Source organism: Nilaparvata lugens, chromosome 8, assembly GCF_014356525.2.
Source record: "Nilaparvata lugens isolate BPH chromosome 8, ASM1435652v1, whole genome shotgun sequence".
NCBI classification, from domain to species: Eukaryota; Metazoa; Arthropoda; class Insecta; order Hemiptera; family Delphacidae; genus Nilaparvata; species Nilaparvata lugens.
The window spans coordinates 35790260-35812918 of record NC_052511.1 but is presented as its reverse complement, the minus strand read 5'-3'; the positions used below and the strand labels follow the sequence as shown (position 1 = coordinate 35812918).

The window sequence follows — 22659 nt, the reverse complement described above, 5'->3', positions numbered from 1 at the left end:
TGCAGTTTGTTGCTGTGTGTCTCTCACAAAAAGGTGGTCTGTGTATCTTAGACAAAGGGGGCCGTACTGTTTTATTACATTTCTTATATTTGTTACTCCTTATATAATCTGTATGATTGTTAATATTTTATTAATATATTTGTAAAATACTCTTGTTGAGTAACTTAATTAAGTTGTATAATGGAATAATTGAGAATAGTTAGCATATTTTCTCGAATGCTTTCAGTTGAATTGTTGGAAAGGTGATTTTTGGCTGGGAAATTTCGATGTTGCTTTTAACCGGTAGCCGGTAGTGTATGTAGATATAGAAGGTTTAAATGCCTGAATGAGTAGATACAATTTTCAAAAGAATTAGCCTGGGGAAAAGTACGCATTTGGTGTTCCAACAAACTCTAGATCACCTTTAAAATGATTATAAACGAACTTGTTCCCAACAATATTAATAGCTCAAAGTTCAATAGAATTAAATATTTATTAAATAAAAATTCTGTCATCTGCAAATAGAAATAAATACAATAAAATATAGAGCCTCTCTATTTCTCAAAAGAAATACAATGAAAATTCTGAAGTTCCCAGTCTGCAATCTCTGTGATAATTCATGGAGTACAGTGATAATATGACTGACTACAGTCTCTGTATCCTGAAGACACTTTAGCGACACCTAGCAGCAAAACATGAAACTAACTTATCGTTCTTCCAAAACTCGATTCACAGTACAAGAACTCCAGAGTACTGGAGTTCTTATTAAAGTCTTCTTACAAAAGTCCACAAGAACAAATTTGTCAAAATTCTACTCTTTCTACATTTAACCAGAGATAAGAGGAGTACTGAAGGAGTACAGTAGTCGAAGGATATTTTTCTATCACTGATTTAACCTACTTTAAAAAGGCTCTACCTACAATATTACTATCGAAACCACGAAACGTTTCAATGTGAAGATAATTTCCATTTCAATTTAGATATTATTGAAATCTATATATATATTTTTATATATATATATATATATATGTATATATATATATATATATATATATATATTATATATAAATATATATAAATGCTGCAAATGACAAAGTAATCAAAGCCAATAGTCACTGCTTGTTCCCTGAAAAAAGTGAACACATATTCAGATTTATAAGTCGAGGAAATCTCTCCAATCACACTATAATAAGAGTAGTAATAAAATGATGGTAAGCTGACAAATTCTAGTATATACAACTTATGGAGAAATATCAAAAATTGATGAACTAATTATTTATTCAATTAGCATAGAAATAACAAGTACTGTTTATGAAACTTTTAAAGAAGTTTAAAATGGTATACTAAATATTTTTATGATGATTTTACAATCAGCCCTGAAAACAGTAGCCCTACGAAAATACTATATTGGAAAATGATTATGAAACAATAAATTAATAAATATCACAATGTGGAAGAATTAAAAATTTTATTACAAACTTTACTTACAAAATTTCGACGATGTTCCAGTTACGAAATTCAGGGAACATTCAACATTAATATTGATGATAATAATCATTTATATCTGTATTTTAATGAAATTACCAATGTTTATTGAATGTAAAAAATGTAAATATCACACATTTCATGGTAAATTCTACTTCACAAAAGTAATTCAGTTCTAGTAGCAAACACAACGTCCATGAACACACCTGCCATAGCGTTTGCCTTTGGCCACGCAGTGGAGATTGCAAACTCTTGTTCCAAAAATGCATCTCTCTTTCAAATTGTCCAAGCCTTCCGGGTCTGCATCGGGGATCTGCATGATGTCTTTGCTTCCTATTATGGATTCCAGCATAGCACTCATCATGTCCAGATTCTCTGGTACTGGCACGTCTTTTTCATCGTCTGTAACAAGAAATTAACGAACATTCAAAGATGGAAATAAATGCAAGATTTGTTTCTATGCTAATGAAAAATTTAGAATTTGAACAAATTTTTCAACTATGCGAAGAACTTGATGTTTGTGATTCTTTGTGCCAGTTGCTCAAAAGCCTGTTACATTTTAACCGAGATTAATTCCACGAGAACCAATCAGAGAAGCCGTCTTATCAAAAAGACCTTCTCTGATTGGTTCTCGTGGAACTAATTGCAATTGCACAAAAGCCGGTCAAATTTTAACCGAGACTAATTCCACGAGAACCAATCAGAGAAGCCGTCTTATCAAAAATACCTTCTCTGATTGGTTCTCGTGGAATTAATCACGGTTAAAATTTGACCGGCTTTTATGCAACCGGGCCTTTATGATATAATGAGTAGATTACTGTGAGTGATTCAGACCGAATCATACTTATCTATCATTTAGAATAATACAGTATTTCGAACATGATAGTCAAATACTTAATTTATTATGAATACTAGAATACTGGATATTTTTTGAAGGTTCGTGAGCTTCAATAAACAGACAGTGCTGGATGCAAAAGTACTATTTATTTATTTGGTTAGCACATACAATACAATGATCGAGAAAGAAAAAAACAGGCTATTGCCTAAAGCACAGAATTAATAATAGCATTATTAATTATTATAATTATTAATAATTATTTTAATAATTTTATTATTATTATAATTATTATTATTATTATTAATTCTGTCTTCTTGAAATCTAGAAATAATATTAAAACATGGTAATTCTTATTTAATTTATTATTTATATAGTTACATAATTGGGATAAAAGCTGACCAGTTGATTTGTCGCGTTGGAATCCAAATTGAGCTGAAGGGATTAAATTGTGATTTTTTAAATGCATAACTAATTCATTACAAATATAATTATCATGATAATGGCTTGACTTTGAATTTTAAAAAAACCACTTGTATGCATATGAGACCGCCACGTCAAACCTCAAAGTCCACTAATATTACTATGCATTCCTTGAATTGTCTACATGAGAATAACTTTGGAACTCCTTGTACTTGTAATGAAAAGGTCAAACAAGTTACAATTCAAAAGTATCTAGGTATTTTCATTGATGATTGTTTAAAGTGGGGTCCTCACATTGATAGTGTATGCCAGCGTCTTCGCTCATGTCTATTTGGTTTATATAACTTACAGCGATCTGTCTCAAAGAAGACATTGATAGTTGTTTATAAAGCCCTAGCTGAATCCGTAGTAAGATACGGTGTCAATGTTTGGGGTAATGCAAGTGGCTATGAAATTGATAGAGTTAAGAGATTACAAAATTCCTTGCTGAAAATAGTTCATTCAAAACAAGAGAGTTACCCTAAGCCAAATTTGTTTAAAAAATATAGCATTCTTCCTGTAAACGAGCTTTTCAGATATGATATCTTATTAAATAATTATTTTTCTAATAACTTTAAAATGTCAAGTAGAATTTTGCATGAGCGAAGACAAGGTGCTGCTTATAAGAGGTTTATTGTGCCCGAATACAATAATTATCATGGTAAATGTGAACTTAGTAATGTTGTACCAACTATTTTCAATGAGTTGCCAGATGATTTAATTGGTCTGGATAGAATTTCAATTGTTAAGAATAAGATGAAACACTTTCTGTTAAATAATTTGAGTGAATTTGAATGATTTTCATAAATTCTTTCTTTTTTTATATATATTTTTTCTTGTGTATTATTGTTTGTGATAAGCAACAACTGAAATCCCATTGTTTTATTATTTTATTGCTACACAATACAATTAAATGAATTATTATCAATGTATCAATTAATTTTGATTGTATCAAGATTGATTGTATCAATGTACTATTTCTATGGTTTTTTTTAATATAATGTAAAACTTGACTCCTCCAGTCAAACCTTCTTTAGAAGGTTTTGGAGAATTTATAATTCGTCTGGTTTGTAATATTTGAAATGTTCTACTGAAAGGGAATCTTCTTATCTTTTGTCATTCTTGCTTTTTTTTTTATTATTCTTCATTTGTTTTGTTTGTAAGATTTCTTTTTATAAGTGTATTTTTCATTTTTGTTTGTTATATTTTCTATAATAAACTCCCTTCTTCTGGGGGTACCAGGACGAAGGAAAAAGGAAAAAGGAAAGGAAAAGGAATTATAGGAGATTTCTCTGCCTAAAGCTTTTCGAGTTTCCTAATTAAGTTTCAAATTGTCCAAATATATTATACATAGGTTAGGTCCATTTCAATTTCCACACCAAATCACAATCTGAGAATATAGATTTGAATAAAATATATATTTGTACTATATTATACAGTAGAGCATTGATAATTCAGACGTTAATAATTCGTAATAGTCTATAATTATTTTCGTAGTGGAAGCTCAGTTACTTGGAAAAGCCTCTACAATTCGTAGTAAAGCGAAGTATTTTGGTCCACTCGGTATTTCGTAGTAAAATCGAGGATGGGTGATACTCGAACTGTATAATTCGTAGTTTTGTATGCAAAAACTCTCTATAATTCGTATTTTATGAATTTTCTTCATTAACCATGGAAAGGGATTCGCATCACAGTATTCTATGCTGTCGCTAACCAATATTTTCATCAAAATTTCGAAGAGAAATGGTACAGGCTCAGCCTAGTTTCTCCTACATGGTCATAATAAATTATATTTTGATTATAGTGTTTTATATGATAAATGGAATGAATAATAAATAAATAATCTACCAGACATGAGTCATCAACCGAAATCACATTGGACGCCAGACGAAATTATTGTCTTCTGGCAAAATAATCAGGTCAATTCAGTACTTGATAATTTTATTGTGTTTCAGTACAGTAATTTCAGTAGGCCTAGAACAAGTGTTTTCTTTCAGAAAAATCGAATGATTGCGAATGACTTCAAGTAGCATCGTTTCAGAAATGATAAATTAAACTAGCAAAACTACTGTGAATAAGTTTTTTTGTCGAGGATTATAGAATTTAGAAATATTATCTCTCTCATTATTTCATGAAATAATCATAAACATCCTAGTTACATGAATACATGAATACTAGTTACAATACATGTTATACATGAATACTTAAACCAAGAAATTGTTAATTGAGCCGTTAAATCGTCGGTCCCGGCTGCCTAAGAAGCAGTCGTCCGAACCCTGACCCTGAAATTGATCAGTTACGACCTGAAAATTCTGACTCTAGACCTGAGCCAGCCAGATCACTCGATATTATTATTATTATTTGTTAATAATTATTGAAACAATATTTTTGGTTTCTTGAACCAATATTGATTATAAATATCTCAACATCTAATTATTCGAAGAATTATAAGTTCTTAAAATTATTGTATTAAAGTTTTCTAATATTGAGCTATTTTCATTGCAAAATATTGATCAACAATTCATCAAATACAGTAGTCTAATTATTGTGAACAAGATTTGTAGCTATGGTACAGTTTCACTTTTTGTGTAGTTAAGAAGTTGATATTGTGGTAATTATTCATATTGAATGAAAAAGAGTAAGAAATTGTCAAAGTTTATCAGAGATTAACAATGGTGTAATAACCGAAACCGGTCTTTCTAATTATCAATAAATCAATGGTTTTTTGACAATTTCTTAGTCTTTCTCATTCAATATGGTACAGTTGGAAATTATCATCAATAATTGATGACCTACCAATGATGATTTCATATTCAATGACTCACCAAGGCTCTGAAAAGAAGCAGCAGAGACGCTCACTACTATCAATGATAAAACTAAAAGAAACTTCACTAAAGAGAACATTCTCACTGTTTCACAGACAAGTCACTCACTGATTCTACAGAGCCTGAATGAGCAAAATTCAAAACAATCTCGACATTCAAGACTGCATTATCTTCTTATATTTGACAAACAATAAATTTTATCTCAACCCACTCAACGTTTCCCACAAACTTTCCTTGATCAGTTTTTCTAAATATTGTCCACTTGAAAGGTTTTCACTCAAAGCACTCACGTCAATGTGAAATACAGACATTTTTTGAGACTGATATGGTGTTATCTCATCTTCAATAAATGAGACACAGATGCAATAATTGAATGTTTAGTTCTAATCTGATTGTTATGCAATTTGGTTAATGCAATTTTTTTCGTTCTTAATCAATCTTTAGCAAAATCCTATCACAGGATTTATTTATTTATTCATTTTTCAAGTTTGTGTACAACTATGAACATAGAATCTTTTTTTCGTGAGGGCAACAAGGGACATGAATAAATAAAATTAGAAATCTGAGTACCCTTTCTAAAAATTGTTTCCTCACAACATGTTTCGGCTATATGAAGCCATTATCAAATGGTATTTAATTTTTTTCGAATTGAATTGAATTTATTTCGCCAAAAAAGCACATTACATCAATAAAATAAAATGAAACCAAATGAAAATTTAACTATACAAAACAGAAACAAAATTATAAATTATACTAAATACTCAGGGTACAATAGATTAAGTAAATAACTTAATAATTAAACTTGACATAGTACAGTAGTAGAAGTAAAATGAAATGTTCAGTTAACTTCTATTTTTATTAATAATAAAACAATCTTATAAGTTCAAAGTTTTAACAAACATACGGTATAAGTTTCCTCTGTTATCAGTCATTAACTATTCATCAAAATTTATTCTTTGATTCAACAACTCACTGCATAACCGAAGATCAACAAGTCCAGGCTTTATTCCATCTACAATCAAATTTGATGAGAATGATCTCCTACTGCATCAAATCAACTCCAAACTCTCTACACTACATCGCTAACTACATCTTACCTAGGCCTAATAAACGAGGTATAGCAAAAAATTTATTTTTCGCCCCACTTGGATGTAATAAGCTGGTTTACGTGCGTCATATGGAGGCCGAAAATGATTGTTTTCTGACCAGGCCGGTAAAATTTTTACGGCCCTAGGGCTGTAAAATAACCTTGAAGTCAGCTGATTCTGATTTGATGTGAACGTGTTTACAAAATAGTTTATGAAACTGAATCAGTTTATGCTTCTAGAATTGAATAAAGTAATTTGCAATAAGATACTATCATTCTATTTGGATAAATGAAATACAAATAAAATATTATAAACTATTCAAATTCAATTTTCAGAGTATAATAGAATCTAAACTTAAACCTGCGTTTAATCGTTTATCACGAAACCTGGTGGATAATTTTCGAACTACTTGGGCAATATCCATGGTGCTGAACGTTTTTACAAATAGTTTATGAACGGAATCAGTTTATGCTTCTAGAATTGAATAAAGTATTCTGCAATAATATAATATCATTTTATTTGGATGAATGAAATTCAGATAAGATATAAATATTATAAACTATTCAAATTCGATTCTCAGAGTGGGATAGAACTTGTAACCTAAACTTCCGAAGTCGATGACAACAAGCATTGTTGATGTTGACATTCAGATTGGCCAAATTTCAAGTGTGCTAAAACAGCTGATCAAAAACTTTCATTATTTGTGTTTATTATTCAATTATTAAAACATTTATAATAATACCAGATTTGCTAGTGCTATGACCTTCCTTTGCTTTCGGAAGTGCCTAATAAACAATAAATTATTCTCATATTTATATTGTTTATTTTTCTGTGTGGCGAAAAATAACGTTCTCACCATGGGCAAAAATTTTTTTCCGGCTCTCAATCTTTTCTAGTCCTCGGCCTTCGGCCTCGGACTTAAAACCCGATTTCGAGCCGGAAAAGTCTCATTTTCGGCCCTAGGTGCGAAATATACTATTACAACTGAGTTTGACATAATGAAAATTATGAGCCTGCCATCAAATATTAAATATCGACTATAATTGAACATCAAATATCTATTATAATGTCAAATATATATTTTTTTAAATATCTATCATCATATATAATATATAGTAAGATTTACTTTATACTGTCAGCATTGGTTGAATGGGAAGCATTGACGTTATACATAAGAAATGCTGACAGATTGAACTGAAACTCACTTTAGATTACTCTGCCTACTACTATAGTGAGATTTTCGTTGTGCTGTCATCATAAGTTAAATAGAAAACATATTGATACCATTGGAAGGCAGGCTGACAGTGTGAAGTGAATCTGAGTGTAAAGCATCTGTATTAGAGAGGTGATTGAACCCACAAAACTCATCACTGCAAGTTCAAAAGTTAATTCAAAGCAGTTGTAGTCGAAAGGTGAAGTAATTATAGCAGTTTAATGAATTTCATGTGCTGCTAAACTCCGATTGTCAGTCCGTGTGTGGTTCTCTCTCACTTTATCACACACTCTCTTTCTCTCATCAACTTTCTCTCTCACAATTCATCTCTCTCTTCTACTCTTTCTGTCAGTCTATGTTACTCTTCTATTCTATTTTTTCTGTCTTCCTTTCTTTTACTCTCTCCGACAATCATACTCTTTTTCTCTCTCTTGTGTGGAAGAGAGGACCAGTAGTCCCAACTCCGCCATAAGGGAAGGAAATAAATCAATCAATCAATCTCTGGCTCACTTTTTCCTTCTCTTTCACAAATGCACTTTTGTTCTTTCTGTTACACTATCTCTATTTCTACGTCTACTGCCTTCATTTTTCGATTTCCTTTACACCCTTATTCCATCTCAATAAATTTCTTTTCTCATCTCCATTTCATTCCATATCCTATTCCTTCCTTTGGCCGAGTATCAATGGGGAGAATATCTTGAGGAAAATTATCTAATACTATTGATTATCTGTTCAAACTGTTCCAATTCATGTAGACTAGTAGCCATTGAACAATATAATATTACAGTTACCACAATTTTTTTCTTTTCATCGTTCAATATGCACTCAGGTCAAATTAACAAATTCATTATGATATTCAGCTGAATTATAAGCTATTGGACAAAATAACAAAGTATAAAAATAATATGCTTATTGAATGATATTGTATTCTGCATAGATGGAGAAATCTTAAATGTTACAAAAGAATAACCAATTTATTGTATGCATGGCTGGGAATGATTATTCTCTGCTCTTACTCATTTCATTTCTCTATATCTACTTACTTACTTCATCTACCCCGTCGTACCATATCACTTTCTCTCACTTCATAATATCTTCCTTATTTTATATCTATCTCTTACTCATTCATTTTGTGATAGACTTTCTCTCACCATTTCTTTTTCCCTTGTTTCAAATATTTCTTTCGATATATCTCTTTCTCTTATTCATCTTTCCATCCCCCCTCTCATTACAATAAATCTCTTTCAATCTCTCATTTTCTCTCTCTCTCTCTTACCTTCTATATTCCACTCTCTCTTTCATTGTATCTCCTTTCCTCTCCCATGCAGAGTTTGAAACGTAATTAAGCAGATGTCTAGGAAATGACTGCTTCAATCAAGATACTTCTGGCGCAGATAATTATTGTGGCGGCGGAAGTTTGAGCATTTCCCGCTCTGTGCTCGAGTGTGCCCAAGTGTGTTCGAGTGTGCTCGAGTACAGTCCGAATACTTGCGGTAACATTAGAGCAACACCCGTACTCGAACTCGGGAATCCGAGATTCGGGTTCTGGGGACCAAATTTTGGGTTTGTTTGGTGGATTGGATGCTAAATTGAGTCTACGTGTATATTGTGCTGCTGACTTCATGTGCGAAAACTCGAAGTTTCAACTCCTTTGTAGTTCTATAGATATTGTGGAAATTCAAAATCACCAGAATACTATTATCTCATATCTTGTGTAATATAATAAAGGAAATAGTTGGCTTATAAACGTACGGGATAGAAAATTCACGAATGACATAATCACGTCTGAACTTCTTCTTATATGACGCTACAGCCATAACCACCTATAATACAAGGCCGCGGCCTACGATATTGCAATGTCGCAGTGTAGGCCTAGAATCCAATACATGGTTGGTGAAAAAGATCAGCTGGTATTTTTTAAAATATTTTTTACCAATCATGTATTAGATTGTAGGCCTGCACTGCGACGTTGCGACATCGTAGGCCGTGGCCTTGTATTAGAGGTGGCTATGCTACAGCTCATGGTGAGCCTTGACCTCCGCAACTATCAACCTCCACGCATCTCCATCGTTGACTAGGCCTTTCCATCCCCTTACTCCCAAACTCCTAACATCATTCAGCACCTCATCCAGCCATCTTTTCCTGGTTCTCCCTCTGAGTCTCCTATCGTGAAGCCCTCCCCCCGTCTAAACTACTCAACTGATAAACTCGAAATTCTCAATTCACCAAGGATGGTTATAGGCCTATTTTGAATTCTTCAAGATTTCTTAACGTGAAGTTTTCGGTTAGTCAGGCTCTTAATTAGACCTTTGCGGTGCACGGGTTACCTACTCGTTCCTTATATATTGCCGATCCAACTTATTCATTGGTACATTATCACAATAAACCGAGAGATGATTTACTTTGATATTGTCAGGAAGTAAAAGTTTAATACGGTTGAGAGTATGACTGGCTGACTCTCATCAACATTCGAATCTCAACCAATCGGTGGGCAATATTCTAAGTATCGGCCGACAATCGAAATGTATGTAAACTACTCTCTTAGAGTTCTACTAGTTCTTAGTGTTTGTGCTTCGTGAAATGAAAAAAAATTCATTTATTAAAAAGCATGTTTTGTTTAACACACCATAATCAATATCTAATTTACTTGAGTGTGGCAAATTAGTATAATTTTGAATTGTGCAATTCATTGATATGGATATTGACCCCAATATCACCTTTACTACGCCAGGGTCCTGTGACTTTGCCTATCGGTGTAGGGCCACTAGACTACAATACTACCCGTTCAAAAACATCGAACATCTCTGAAAATGTATATTCCCATAAGCAACAGATGCTCTTCTGTATCTTCTCGAAAGCAACGTGTTGCATCCGAAAAGATACAGGAGTTTTTTGGAGTTACATGCTTTTAGAACAACACAGCCTATCAGCTGACACTCGTTCAATAAGCTAGTTTCATTGTTGGTGATACGTTGCAGATCTCTCATTTATGAAGAATCTCTGTGTGGAGCTTCCTCCACGGAAGCTCTGTTGGGAAATTCTCCATCTAGAGTTTCTGAAGGCTAATGTTTTTGGAAAGCCAAGAGCAATACCCCACGAACCATACCTTGCCTATAATGCGGTTTCAAAGTCACGGAGTCAAAGATACGGGACGCATACTGTACTACACAGAACATATTTCGAAGCCTGAATTGTCATCTTTGTCTGCCCTAATAATTCTAAGAACGGCAAGAGTTTCAGAATAAATGATAGCGTTTAAATCCACAGCAACTCACGAATGAAATTAATATCACTCCGAAGCAGTATTAACGGAATAGCAGGCTTATTAATCAGAGTCTTTGTTTTGCATTCTTGTTCTATGAGTGAGAGTCACTTCAAACTGACATCATTGTTTGGATGGTAGGCATTGATGATATTTTCGAAGTTTGCTGACAGTTCGAAGTAGATTTTTGACTATAGTCATTGTAGTATTCAAAATGGTGTCAGAGAGGAGCTTTAGAAACCTTCTATTTGACTGTCAGGAACGGTTTGAGTTCTGGGATCCACGGTTTGAGGAACAATGAAGTAAGGAAATACGATTTACTGTGGAAGAGAGGCAGATGCAAAAGATAGAATGTGTGAGAGAGAGGAGTCGATGGAAAAGTTAGAATGTGTGAGTGAGAGGGGATGATGCGAAAGGTGGAATGTGTGAGAGAGGAAATATGATGCAAAAGGTAGAATGTGTGAGAAAGAGGGGATGATGCGAAAGGTGGACAGCGTGAGAGAGAGAGTGTGTGGGAGGTGATGATGCGAAAGATAGAATATGTGTGAGGGAGATCGGGCGAAGAGGGGAGAGGGGAAGATGCAAAAGGTAGAAGTGAAGGAATGATGCAAAAGGTAGAATGTGTGAGAGAGAGCATATAATGCAAAAGGTAGAATGTGTGAGAGAGAGGGGATGATGCGAAAGGTGGAATGTGTGAGAGAGAGGGGATGATGCGAAAGGTAGAATGTGTGAGAGAGAGGGGATGATGCGAAAGGTAGAATTGTGAGAGAGAGGGGATGATGCGAAATTGGAATTTGTGAGAATGAGGAGGTGGTGGAGCGTGAAAGCTGTGCAAATTTGTCTCCTTCCTTTATCATCAATCTTATTTCTTTCATTCCGTGCCTCCTCGTTTCTCATATTTTTCTGCTCTCTATCCTTCTCACCATACCGATATCCTATTCTCAACTCATGATTCTCTTGTTGTTTCTAAAGAATCTCCTAACAAAATGATCCACCTACAAGAGTCGAAATATTAATTTAGAAAAAATGCAGCTCGGAAGTGATTATACCTTATCACTAATAATTACAGAGTGATTCGAAATGAATGTCCTAGTTTCAAACAATTATAATAATTGAAAAAAATCACAACAAATCACTCAAGTTTATGATTGAACAGTTGAAAAGTTGAACTCATTGGACAGTTCAGTTCAATGTAGTTGAGTAAGTCAACACAAGACAATACTATTGTAGACTCAAGTGATGTTTGTAAAAGTATTTCTCCATAAACGATTTTCTCTTGAGTGAGGACTTATCTAAATGAGAATCTTCCAAATTCACCCATTATTCTCTACAGTTCCTTTTCTCATCTTGAACATTTTTACTCTTATCAGCACCCTTTTCTAAGCATTTCCCCCCCCCCATTTTTATCATCCTATTTTCGTCTCTCATCATCATTTTATTCCAATTTGTTTCCAATATCCCGGGATCACATTTCTTTGTTCTCTTATTTATTCTGTCAATCCTCCCTCTATGTCCATTGACTTTATTCTTTTTCTTTGATTATTCTTCGTTATAATATTTTTGATTTTCTCCTACCTACATTCGCTTATTCTTAACTTCTTATGAGGCAAGTTTTATCTCATTTCATCCAACTCACCTCATTATTGTATTACTTTCTTTTCTCCATGATTTCCTATCACACCAATGCAATCACTCTTATTTTTTATTGACCGAGCGAAGTGAGGTCTAAGATTCAAGTCGACGGTTTGGAATTTCTCTTTGTGTTTCAATGTTTATATGTTGCGCATTTACGGTGAAACGCGGTAATAGATTCTTATCGATTCTTAAGTCGCCGACACGATTTACAGACAGGGTTTACTCTGATGGACAGTATAAGAGGAGGCTGCGGTTTATAACTGCACGAGGTCTACTATTCACAGAGCTACTAGTAACATTTCTTCTCTCCCCTCTCCTCATCATTTTTTGTTTTCAATCATACAACACTCCTCAGCTCCTCACCTATCACTTCTCTCTATCCCTTTCCCACTATTCATGTTCCTTTTGTTCCTCTTATCTATGTTTTATCACGCTCCTTCTCTATTTTTTCACTTCTATTTATTTCCCTCCCAGATACTCTATGAGTATTCTCCAATGAAGTTGTAGCATACTTTTGTATACTCAAATCTTCTATTTCTTCCTTCACCCTCTTTCCCGCTATTATTGTCCTCTTCTTTCTTCTTATCAATGTTTTCTCACCCTCCAACTCATTCTCTCTCTATTTTCTTACTCACTCCCTCTTCCTCTCAGGTACTCAATGAGTATTATCCAATGAAGTGAAAGTATTCTTTGGTATACTCAAGTCTTCTATTTCTTCTATCACTCATGTCATTACTTCTGTCTTTCAACTCCTTCTTCTCATTCTCTCTCTCCTCTCTTTCATCTTCCATTTACTCACTCTTTCTCTCCCAGGTCAAACCATCCGCCGAATGTGAGCATGTCCGATCATTTATCACCGTTTTATTTCGCTAGATGCCTTACAGCTTTGGACACATTGGAGCACTCTTATAGCTCTCTGCCTCACAAAAAGTACTCTCAGGCTCCTTCCTCACTCTCTCATGTCCTCTCTTCCTCTCTTTCCACCTTATCACTCTTACACTCTCTTTTCTCTCTATCTATATCTTCTCAACATCTCTCTCTTTCTCTCTCACTCTCCCTTTTCTCTTTCTCTTAACCAGTCACCAGTCACTCACACTCTCTCGCTCTTTCTCTCTCTTTTCTCTTTCTCTCAGCCTGTCTCACTTCCTCCCACTCTTCCACTGTTTCTCTCTCTCTCTAGGAATACATGCACCCCCTATCTCTCTCACTATCAACCCCTCTTTTTCTGACTCCTCTCAACCATGAAATGAGTGAAAAATTGTTCCTATTCAGTCAAATGCCTCTTTCCTCAATACAGCCTTTCCTCAATGCAACTCTTCCATACCGACAAATATCATCACCATCTAAAAAAAAGGGGTATCGTATTTTTCAGGTATCGCACATATTGTTCACGGCGATTGAGTTTATTTGTATGGTGTTTTTTTCATGAATATTATTGGTTTGGAGCAGTGGTTCTCAGTTTGTTATGTTTGGTGATCAAACTTTTGAAGTTCCATTTGATTTATTATTTATTACAATGAGTACGTACCTAATCGTAGAAAGTTTTCCACTTTTCGCGGTACGCTGTTCTAAAATATGAAAATAAATGAAAATAGAACCTTAAACTTTTGAGTTGAACTGTTCTCATCCTACAATAATGATTGATACTAAAAGCTACTTGATCCTCCACCCATCATACACGCCAAGAAAAAAAACGTTGAATGAATTTTTAGCATTTGAAATTTGAGCAATTTGAGCATTTTGAGCAACTTGAAACAAAGTATCTGTTGTTTTTGAGTGAGAATGGACCAAATTTTGAAAAAGTGGAATCAGAACCCTATTTCGGACTTTTAAAATATTATATAGATTTGGGAGAGAAATACATATTACAAGGAGTAGCCTTGGATTTTCTCTCTCGATCTGTGCTTCCTTGTAAAAATAATAAGAAAGAAAAGTATCACTGCTTCCAAAAACTTACGAGCTTGATAATTGACTACATTTTCATTGTTTTCTATGTCAATATTCTCCTGAAGCAAAAACTCTGCAAATTCTTCGAAAAATTCGATACCATCTTCCTGCTTGTCGTGAGAATATTACAGGAAACTAAATTACTTTTTGTGTAGTTGAGAAGTTGATATTGTGGTAATTATCCATATTGAATGAAAAATACTAAGAAATTGTCAAAAACCACAGATTTATTGATACTTAGAAAGACCGGTTTCGGTTATTACACCATTGTCAATCTCTGATAAACTAAGTTTTTGACAATTTCTCAGTCTTTTTCATTCAAAACTAAATTACGCCTCAAACATAATTTGTCTTCTCTGCTTGACTCCGTATTGGAATAAACAGACAAGTCAACAGTTGTATAAAAAAATTTGCTGCTTTGAAAAGTGATTATCATGAATGGTGTTGTGATGGTATCAAACATATTCTTAACGACCAAGTATGATATTCTTTATCGATTCATACAATAAGTACTTCATTGAAATGATAGGGAGAGAAAAATAAGGTAACCTTGTGCTTTTTCTCTCCCAAATTTAGATAAGGCAACAGATAGTCCGAAATAGGTCTTGTCGTAGTTCACTTCACAAAATTTTTAGTCCTTAATTGTTTTCACAAAGTAGATTTATTAATTTAGATGTTTCAAGACCAAACATAGAAGAGATATTTCACACTTCTTCACTATTTTAAGAGAAAGAAGTTTGTACCTTTTAATAGCAATTAAAATAGGTACCTAATATTCACTTATTGAAGAAATAATTTTGAAGGACCAAAAAACAAACTTAATTTAAAAAGCAATATCAGATATCACACTATCATTTAAAAGCCTCTCCACTTGTCTGCTTCTGTAATAAATTATTCTCTTTTCAACTTATTACCGACCAAAAATTTGCTTGGGACGTCCAAATTATTGATTTTCTTGATTTTCGTTCCTCCTTCTTTGTCCCAACAAAACCATCTTCTACTACATTCTTGAGGAAATTCTCTTTTCTCTGTATCCCAACCTCATTCATCCAGTATTTACTGTATTTTTCTTGTTATTTTCATTTTTCTAATTATTCTTTTCTTAATTTCATTTATCCTATTTTCCACCTTTTTTCAAGTTATTATCACTTCCTCTTCTTCAATTCCATCCCATTACTCCGCCTTCCCCGCTCATACTCTAGGTTCCAAGCATTCTCAACATCAGTCAATCAATTATTAATGAATAATCTTTCCAACTCATAAGTTTTCCGTCTCTCTTCTCATCTTTTACTCTCTCGTATTCAACATCCTTATTTTCATCTCATCTTTTCCCATCTTGAGTCCCCATTTCCTTTCCTTTATTTTCTTTCTATTTCTTCCTACCCTCTAATCTTCCTCACCGCTTCACCAGTCCCACCCTCATCTTCATAATTTATTGATGAATCAACCTCCTCATTAATATGTTTTTCCTTTTCCCATATTTCATTCTCGCATATTCAACACCCTCTAATTTCCATCATCTTTCATCTTGAGTCTCCATTGACTTTCTCTGTCTCCTACCTTCTTTTTTCATTTCTTTCTACGCATCTTCCTTCCTTCCCATCTTCCTCACTGCTTCCCCTATTCCTCCCTCATCTTCATTAATTGATGAATCATCCTTCTCATCAATATGTTTTGTCCCTTCCCATCTTTTATTCTCACATATTCAACATCCTTCCATTTTTCATCTCATCTTCTTCCATCTTAAGTCTTCATTTCCTCCCTATCTTCCTCACCACTTCTCCTATCCCTTCCTCATCTTCATCAATAATGAATCATCCTTCTCATTAATATATTTCATATGTTTAATATGTCTCATCCCATATTCCATTCTCCCATATTCAACATCCTCTAATTTTTCATCTTCTTTCATATTGAGTCTCCATCGCCTTCCATTATTTCTTCTCCTCTCACCACTCTTCCATTCTACACATCTTCCTTCCTTCCCATCTTCCGCCTCACCCCCTATCTTCTAATTTTCTCCCTGTCAATCTCCTCCTCCTCTCTCTTTCTCCAACGCCATTCAACCAATAAATCACAGTAGACAAGCAAATTTAAGTTGGCAAGTCAGCGACGGTATAAGAGCATCCAAGGAAGGAAGGCTTACAGGAGTGAAGCTTTTGTATGAGACTCTCTCTCTCACACTCTCTCTCCCACTCAGTCACTTTCTCTCTCTGTGTCTCCATCTCCCTCACTCACACACTCTCTCACTCTATTTCTTTCTTTCTTTATCTTCACTCTCACCCTTTCTCTCTCCCATATCTTTCTCACTCGCTACTCCTTCATTCAACCCTCTCTCACTCACCGTTTTCACCCACTATCTCTCTTCCTTCCTGTCTCTCCTCTACTTTCTCTCTCACTCTCTCTTCCTTCATCCCTTAACCAGGATCGGTATCTGATGTTAATGTAATTTCCTCTCTTGCAGATGCTATGAATTCCAGTCCTACCCCTTGCCAATAAACCCCACCCCCTTCTATGACACTCCAAAACGATCTGCATACATATACTCTCTGTTATCATCTTCCACCTTTCCCCTACCACTCCTAATTTACCTTCCCGTCTGGCCACCCTGACTTGACACCCTTCTCTCCCACTCTATTAACCTCCCCTATCTGTGGTGTTTGTGATGGTACCTCAATTTGTTAGGTAATTTGTCCTGTAATTTCTCAACGATCGCTGCGTTTATGCCAATCAAATTCCCTTATCTTTTCTCCCTCCAATCACTCCTTTTTCTTTTTTCCATCACGGATTCTCTTCTTCTTTTTCTCTTCCTTAATCATTCTTGATTTTCTTTGTTGTATTGTGAAAAAGTAAATTCTCTTTGAATATGAACTGATTTGTAATCATTATGTTAGCACTTTTCTTCAGTTTTTAGATCCCTTTAGTTGATTATTGAGAACAGATCACCGCATTACTCCAATCAAATTTTCTTAGCTGTTTGCTCTTCTCTGACTTCTTTTTGTTCCCTACCCTTTGTTCTTAGTTATCGTTTTAAACTATGCTCCGCCTTCTCTTCATCCTTTTTCTTTGCACTTCTTTTTTCCTTAATGTTGATCATTTAACCCCTATTATTCACCGTTGACATGATCACCGAATCTGTGATTTTCACCATTTTTCGAAATCCGAATGCATGTTGATATTTGGAAAAAGCAATACAGTATTCCACCCATTTCAATACTGGAAGAGCAACAATCTAGAACTGAGTATTACTATTTGTATGAGAATCTAGTGGATAGAATTAGGAATTTGGTAAATGTTACAATAAAGTTTGTTGAATTTAATTATATTCTTTGGCTGTAACTTGCATTACGTGTTCCAAACTAAATACTTTTTGCGTGTCAGAATCCAATAAAAAAACCAAACAAATTGACGCCAATCAACTTTCATTTTCTTCTTCTTTCCTTCTTCTCAGCCAAGCCCTTTCTTCACTTTTCTACTCTGCCCTAATTTCTCTTCTCTTGTCGATTTTATTAAGTTTTCAACTCGATCACAACGTCTATTCAAATCAAATTTCTTATCTACTCTCCCCCTTCTCTTCTCTCTCCTCTTTCCTCTCTTACTGCTTTTGTCACTCCCTTTGTGAACCCAGCTCAAAGATATATACACCTCTTTAAGGTCTTCGATTGAAACTATAGACCTTATACAAATAAACTAATAGACTGGCTTCTCCACACATCTGTGTAATCACTTGTCAGCTGATTCATGATGAATAATTCTATGGTCTGATTTTCACTCTAATATTGGCGTATGGAGGAGGCTGCTTTTTCCTTCTATATTATCCTTGAGTGGCAAAATTTCCAAAAACCTTGTACATAATTATGTCGACGCGCAATTTAAAAAGGAACATAGCTGTCAAATTTCATAAGGATCTATTACCGGGCTTCGCCCTAAATGCGCAACATATAAACATTTGAACATTTAAGAGAAATGCCAAACCGTTGACTTGAATCTTAGACCTTACTCCGCTTGGTCAATTAAATTTTAAGGTTGAATGAATGGAGGTTAAATGCCACGAGAACCAATCACAGAAGCAGAGAACGTTACCACTTGAATATCACAGTTGAAATGTAACAGTTTTTTTCTTTGCAACGGGGCTTAAATCCTCCTAATTCTCCGTAATACTTTTGTAACTGACATATTCAAACAATGATAGCCCTAATAATCATGAATCTTCAAAATTCTTCAACGCCAATTCCAATCAAATTAAACATCGAGAGCTTTCCAATATTCAGAACCATGATAAAGTAATATTATAAACAATACTACCCCACATCAATTTCAAACAGAAATCCTATATTTGGATTGTTTTCATGTGATAAATTACAATTTGAAGCAATTTTGGATATTTTTGATGTTGAAGATAATTTTGAAAATGTTTCTTTTTCTGATAAGAATAAAAATTGAGTTTCAACCTTCTTTTACCTATAAATGTTCCGGCAATAATATTTTTTACATAAATATGTTTGTTTAACGTCAGTTCGCCTCCATTGTGCACATTGGGTAACGCTAAAATGGACTAGCAAATGATGGCATTCAGACAAACTTATGTTCTCCTGACCGAAAACACACAATATCTTAAAGAATTGGAAATATACAGTGTATATGTAGGCATTTGAGACTTATAAGCATTATATGTGTGGTGTATCTGCCATACGCTAAATAAATAAATACCCCACATAATTTGAAATTTCTAGAAAATTAGACCACACCAATCTTCATCGATCGTGGACAAATTTAATGTAGGCAAAATATTCAGTAATACAGTAATAATAAACAGCTTGAAACAACAGTAGGCCTAGTAATAACGCAGTTTGAGCTATTATTCAATCATCAAGACGCAGAAAGACAACACAACTCCGCCCTGCGAAGGAATATTAAGTAGAGGACTTTTCACGAACTAAGCACGAAGCTGAGACTTCACGCACTTTGGGTACCGTACAGAGTAAGCACGCAACGGACTTCGCGTATTATCATCAGATAAAGTACGGGATGCCCCGGTGGAGCTTAGGGACTTAGCGAGTCCTAAGCCGAGTCTATTGTTTTGTCGCATTGTTTCGAGAGTCTCTAATGCCGTGACTCAACTTTTATGCCTGAGTTGGATTTTAGCGGGGCATAGGGGCATAGAATAGCTTATTTATTTGCACGTTATTTGCTGTACAATAGTCATGGTAATAATTGTATCAGAAAGTTCAGATTTTCCAACATAATCCACGAACTAGTCTACAAAGAAAAGAGAAGATTCTCCTATAATAACTAGGAGTTGTTATTTGTAGCTATTCATAATTCTGTATTTAGTGGGGGAAAAGCATAGACTAGCTTTGTCATCAATTTACTGTATTTAGGACGTTATTTGTTGTATAATACGCATGAAAACTAGGATGGATTGTTCAGATTTGTGATTAAAATCTTAATGAATTAGTAACTGAAAAGTAAGTAAAACCTGAGTCGATAAAAACGTGTAAATCACAAATGACAAGTATCTCTAAAGTAAATTCGATTTAATTTGGCACCTCTATCACACAATCACAGCCAACTGTAATGAATGCATGCCCAACGAATTGTATTGACAAAACTGTGATGAAGTGTCTACAATAATCATTCAATATAAGAGAGCTGTCAGCTGGCTTGATTGCATTGTAATGTATCTTTATTTATTATTACTTTATATAATATTATTTATTTAGACTTTTCACTACTTTCAACTCAGGCTGGCCAGTTGTCATTACTGCTTAGCGATCATTATCCTTGTAGCATACCATTCAAAAAAGGTGGCTGTGCTTGGAATAAAATGGAAATAGAAATAATTCTCTATTAAATTCTATAGTATGCTTGAATGTATTTAGGCAATTTTCACTAGAAAATAAAGTTTGTGAAGATGCAATTGAAAATAATCCCACAGAATGTGACTAGACAAAGATATGAATACGACGAATTTGAGACAGTGAGCTGCATGGTGTGACACAGTGAATCGTTTATTGTGTTTTAAACGCATTTGATTGATGCAGCAATTGCTTCGTGGTCATCTTTTTTAAGTTTAAAATCGAACCGTAGCCTATCATTTGATGTCTGAATAGACGCTTGAGTTATTTCAGAGACTTGAATGTTGAAATTGACACTTCAGAGATATTTTATTACATTATTAAATCATATTCAGGCTCTGAATGTAAGAATAATTGAATGTTGAAATTGCTACATCAATTCGTGAACTATACTCAGATATTTCTTAGTCACTGGTTTTGAAAATGACCCAATTGTTCATAACATTCAGATTCACGAAATCAGGCTACTCTTGACATGGACTCGACTGAAGACTCCAGTCACCTGACTCTCTCGATTCTCCAACTGCCCTCCTTGTTTATCCCGTTTCTGGTTCGTTGTTCAGAGCTGCTAAGACGCCGATATCGTGCCTGAAAGCAGTTAAGTGCACTCGGGAAGTCTCGAAGTCAACTGGAGTTTCACTTTGAACTGTCAGCATTCCTGGTGTATTATGTAGCATCAATGCTCCCCATTGAAACGATGCTGATAGTTTGGAGTGTGTCTCACTGGAGGAAGTTGCTGATCTCAGTTAATGCCAATTGCCTGTGATGTGGCACGTGTAGCCTACTCAGTTTGTCACAAGTAACTGGCACAAGTTGCACAACAAGTCCCCTTCATAAGTTGCATTACTAGTTTCTAGTAACTAGTTCCCAGTAGCCAACCATTTTAAAAGACGAAAAAAGAAATAGTTTTCACTTTTCAATTAATATTTTATCAGTTGTACTGTTGTTTAACCCTTGGACTACAAACCTTCTTCACATACACGGAATACCAACTGGGGTACCTGGGTCACCCCAACAAGATTTCTGTTTTATATCTTTATTCTATATTTTTCCAATTAATTCATCTATGAAATGCATTACAAAAGCTTTTAATATGATTAAAAATAAATTTCTTTTGTTGAAAAATATGTTTTCAATCAAAAACTGATAGGACAAAAAAATTGAGCATTCTATCAAATAGATGTAGGGGAAATGTTGTCAAATAATTAAATTATGGCTATAGAGAAGCAATTTTTTCAAATTTAGATTTCAAGTGATCATTATGAATCAGGTTTGGCGAAAAAATGATAATTGGACATTAAATTTATATCTTATGCATTCCGATAATGGATGGAATATACCAAAAAATTGCATGACATGGAATACCAAGCGGGGTAATAGAGTTACCCCAAGGATAAATCTGCTAATAATTGAAAACATAAGAGGAATGAAATGATTTTATGAGAAAAGCCAACTAAAGTGATATGTTTTTAACAAGTACTCAAGGTTTCAATGAAATACAACAACATTATCTACAAAAAAATGGGGAAAATGTTGGTTGGGGTAGTCCAATTACCCCGCTTGGTAGTGGAAGGGATTAACCTTAGAGAAACAAATAGCGTAAGTAGATATCCCATGGTGTAGGGCGTTTATGTCGCAACTTTTACTGTCAACTCAAGCCGATTACTGTAGATAATTGTCTATTTTTACCGTTTTGGCCGGTTGCGAGTGTGTGAACGGCACAATATGAAGCGTCACACAGCTTCACAGGAAAGAACTACGTGGACTATCGGCTTGAGATTACAGTAAAAGTTGCGACATAAACGCCCTATACCATAGGATATCTACTCATTCTATTGTTTCCCTATGATATAACCATAGATAAAGGATAAGCATAAGCACTATATTTCTTGTCTCTGATATAACCTAGTAGCTATTGAAATAATAGTGAGGTCCACGTTATAATGGCAGTGCTTGATCAGCAATCATATTGCTAACCTTGTCTATCATTCAACAAAACGGATAGCGTTATCTCTTTCTTGCTTTGCACTGTTGCCACATCGTCTTTTAACAATGTATAATTATGAATCA

At 34.4% G+C, this 22659-nt stretch overlaps 1 protein-coding gene across 2 annotated transcripts in view; it reads right to left on the bottom strand.

Annotated features, from left to right (window-relative positions):
• Positions 1–1430: 1430 nt before the first annotated feature.
• Positions 1431–22659, bottom strand: part of LOC111055944 — an 86727-nt gene continuing 65498 nt past the window's right edge. The window contains exons 1-2 of one of the 2 annotated variants that reach the window (XM_022343249.2): positions 5587–5971; positions 1431–1866 (exon numbers count right to left, since the gene is read on the bottom strand). In XM_022343249.2, coding sequence (XP_022198941.1) covers positions 1640–1866; positions 5587–5665 — 306 coding nt within the window. In that variant the 5' untranslated portion in view covers positions 5666–5971 and the 3' untranslated portion in view covers positions 1431–1639. Of the gene's footprint in view, positions 1867–5586; positions 5972–22659 lie in introns of those variants that run through there. The other variant, XM_039434649.1, reaches the window with a different exon arrangement.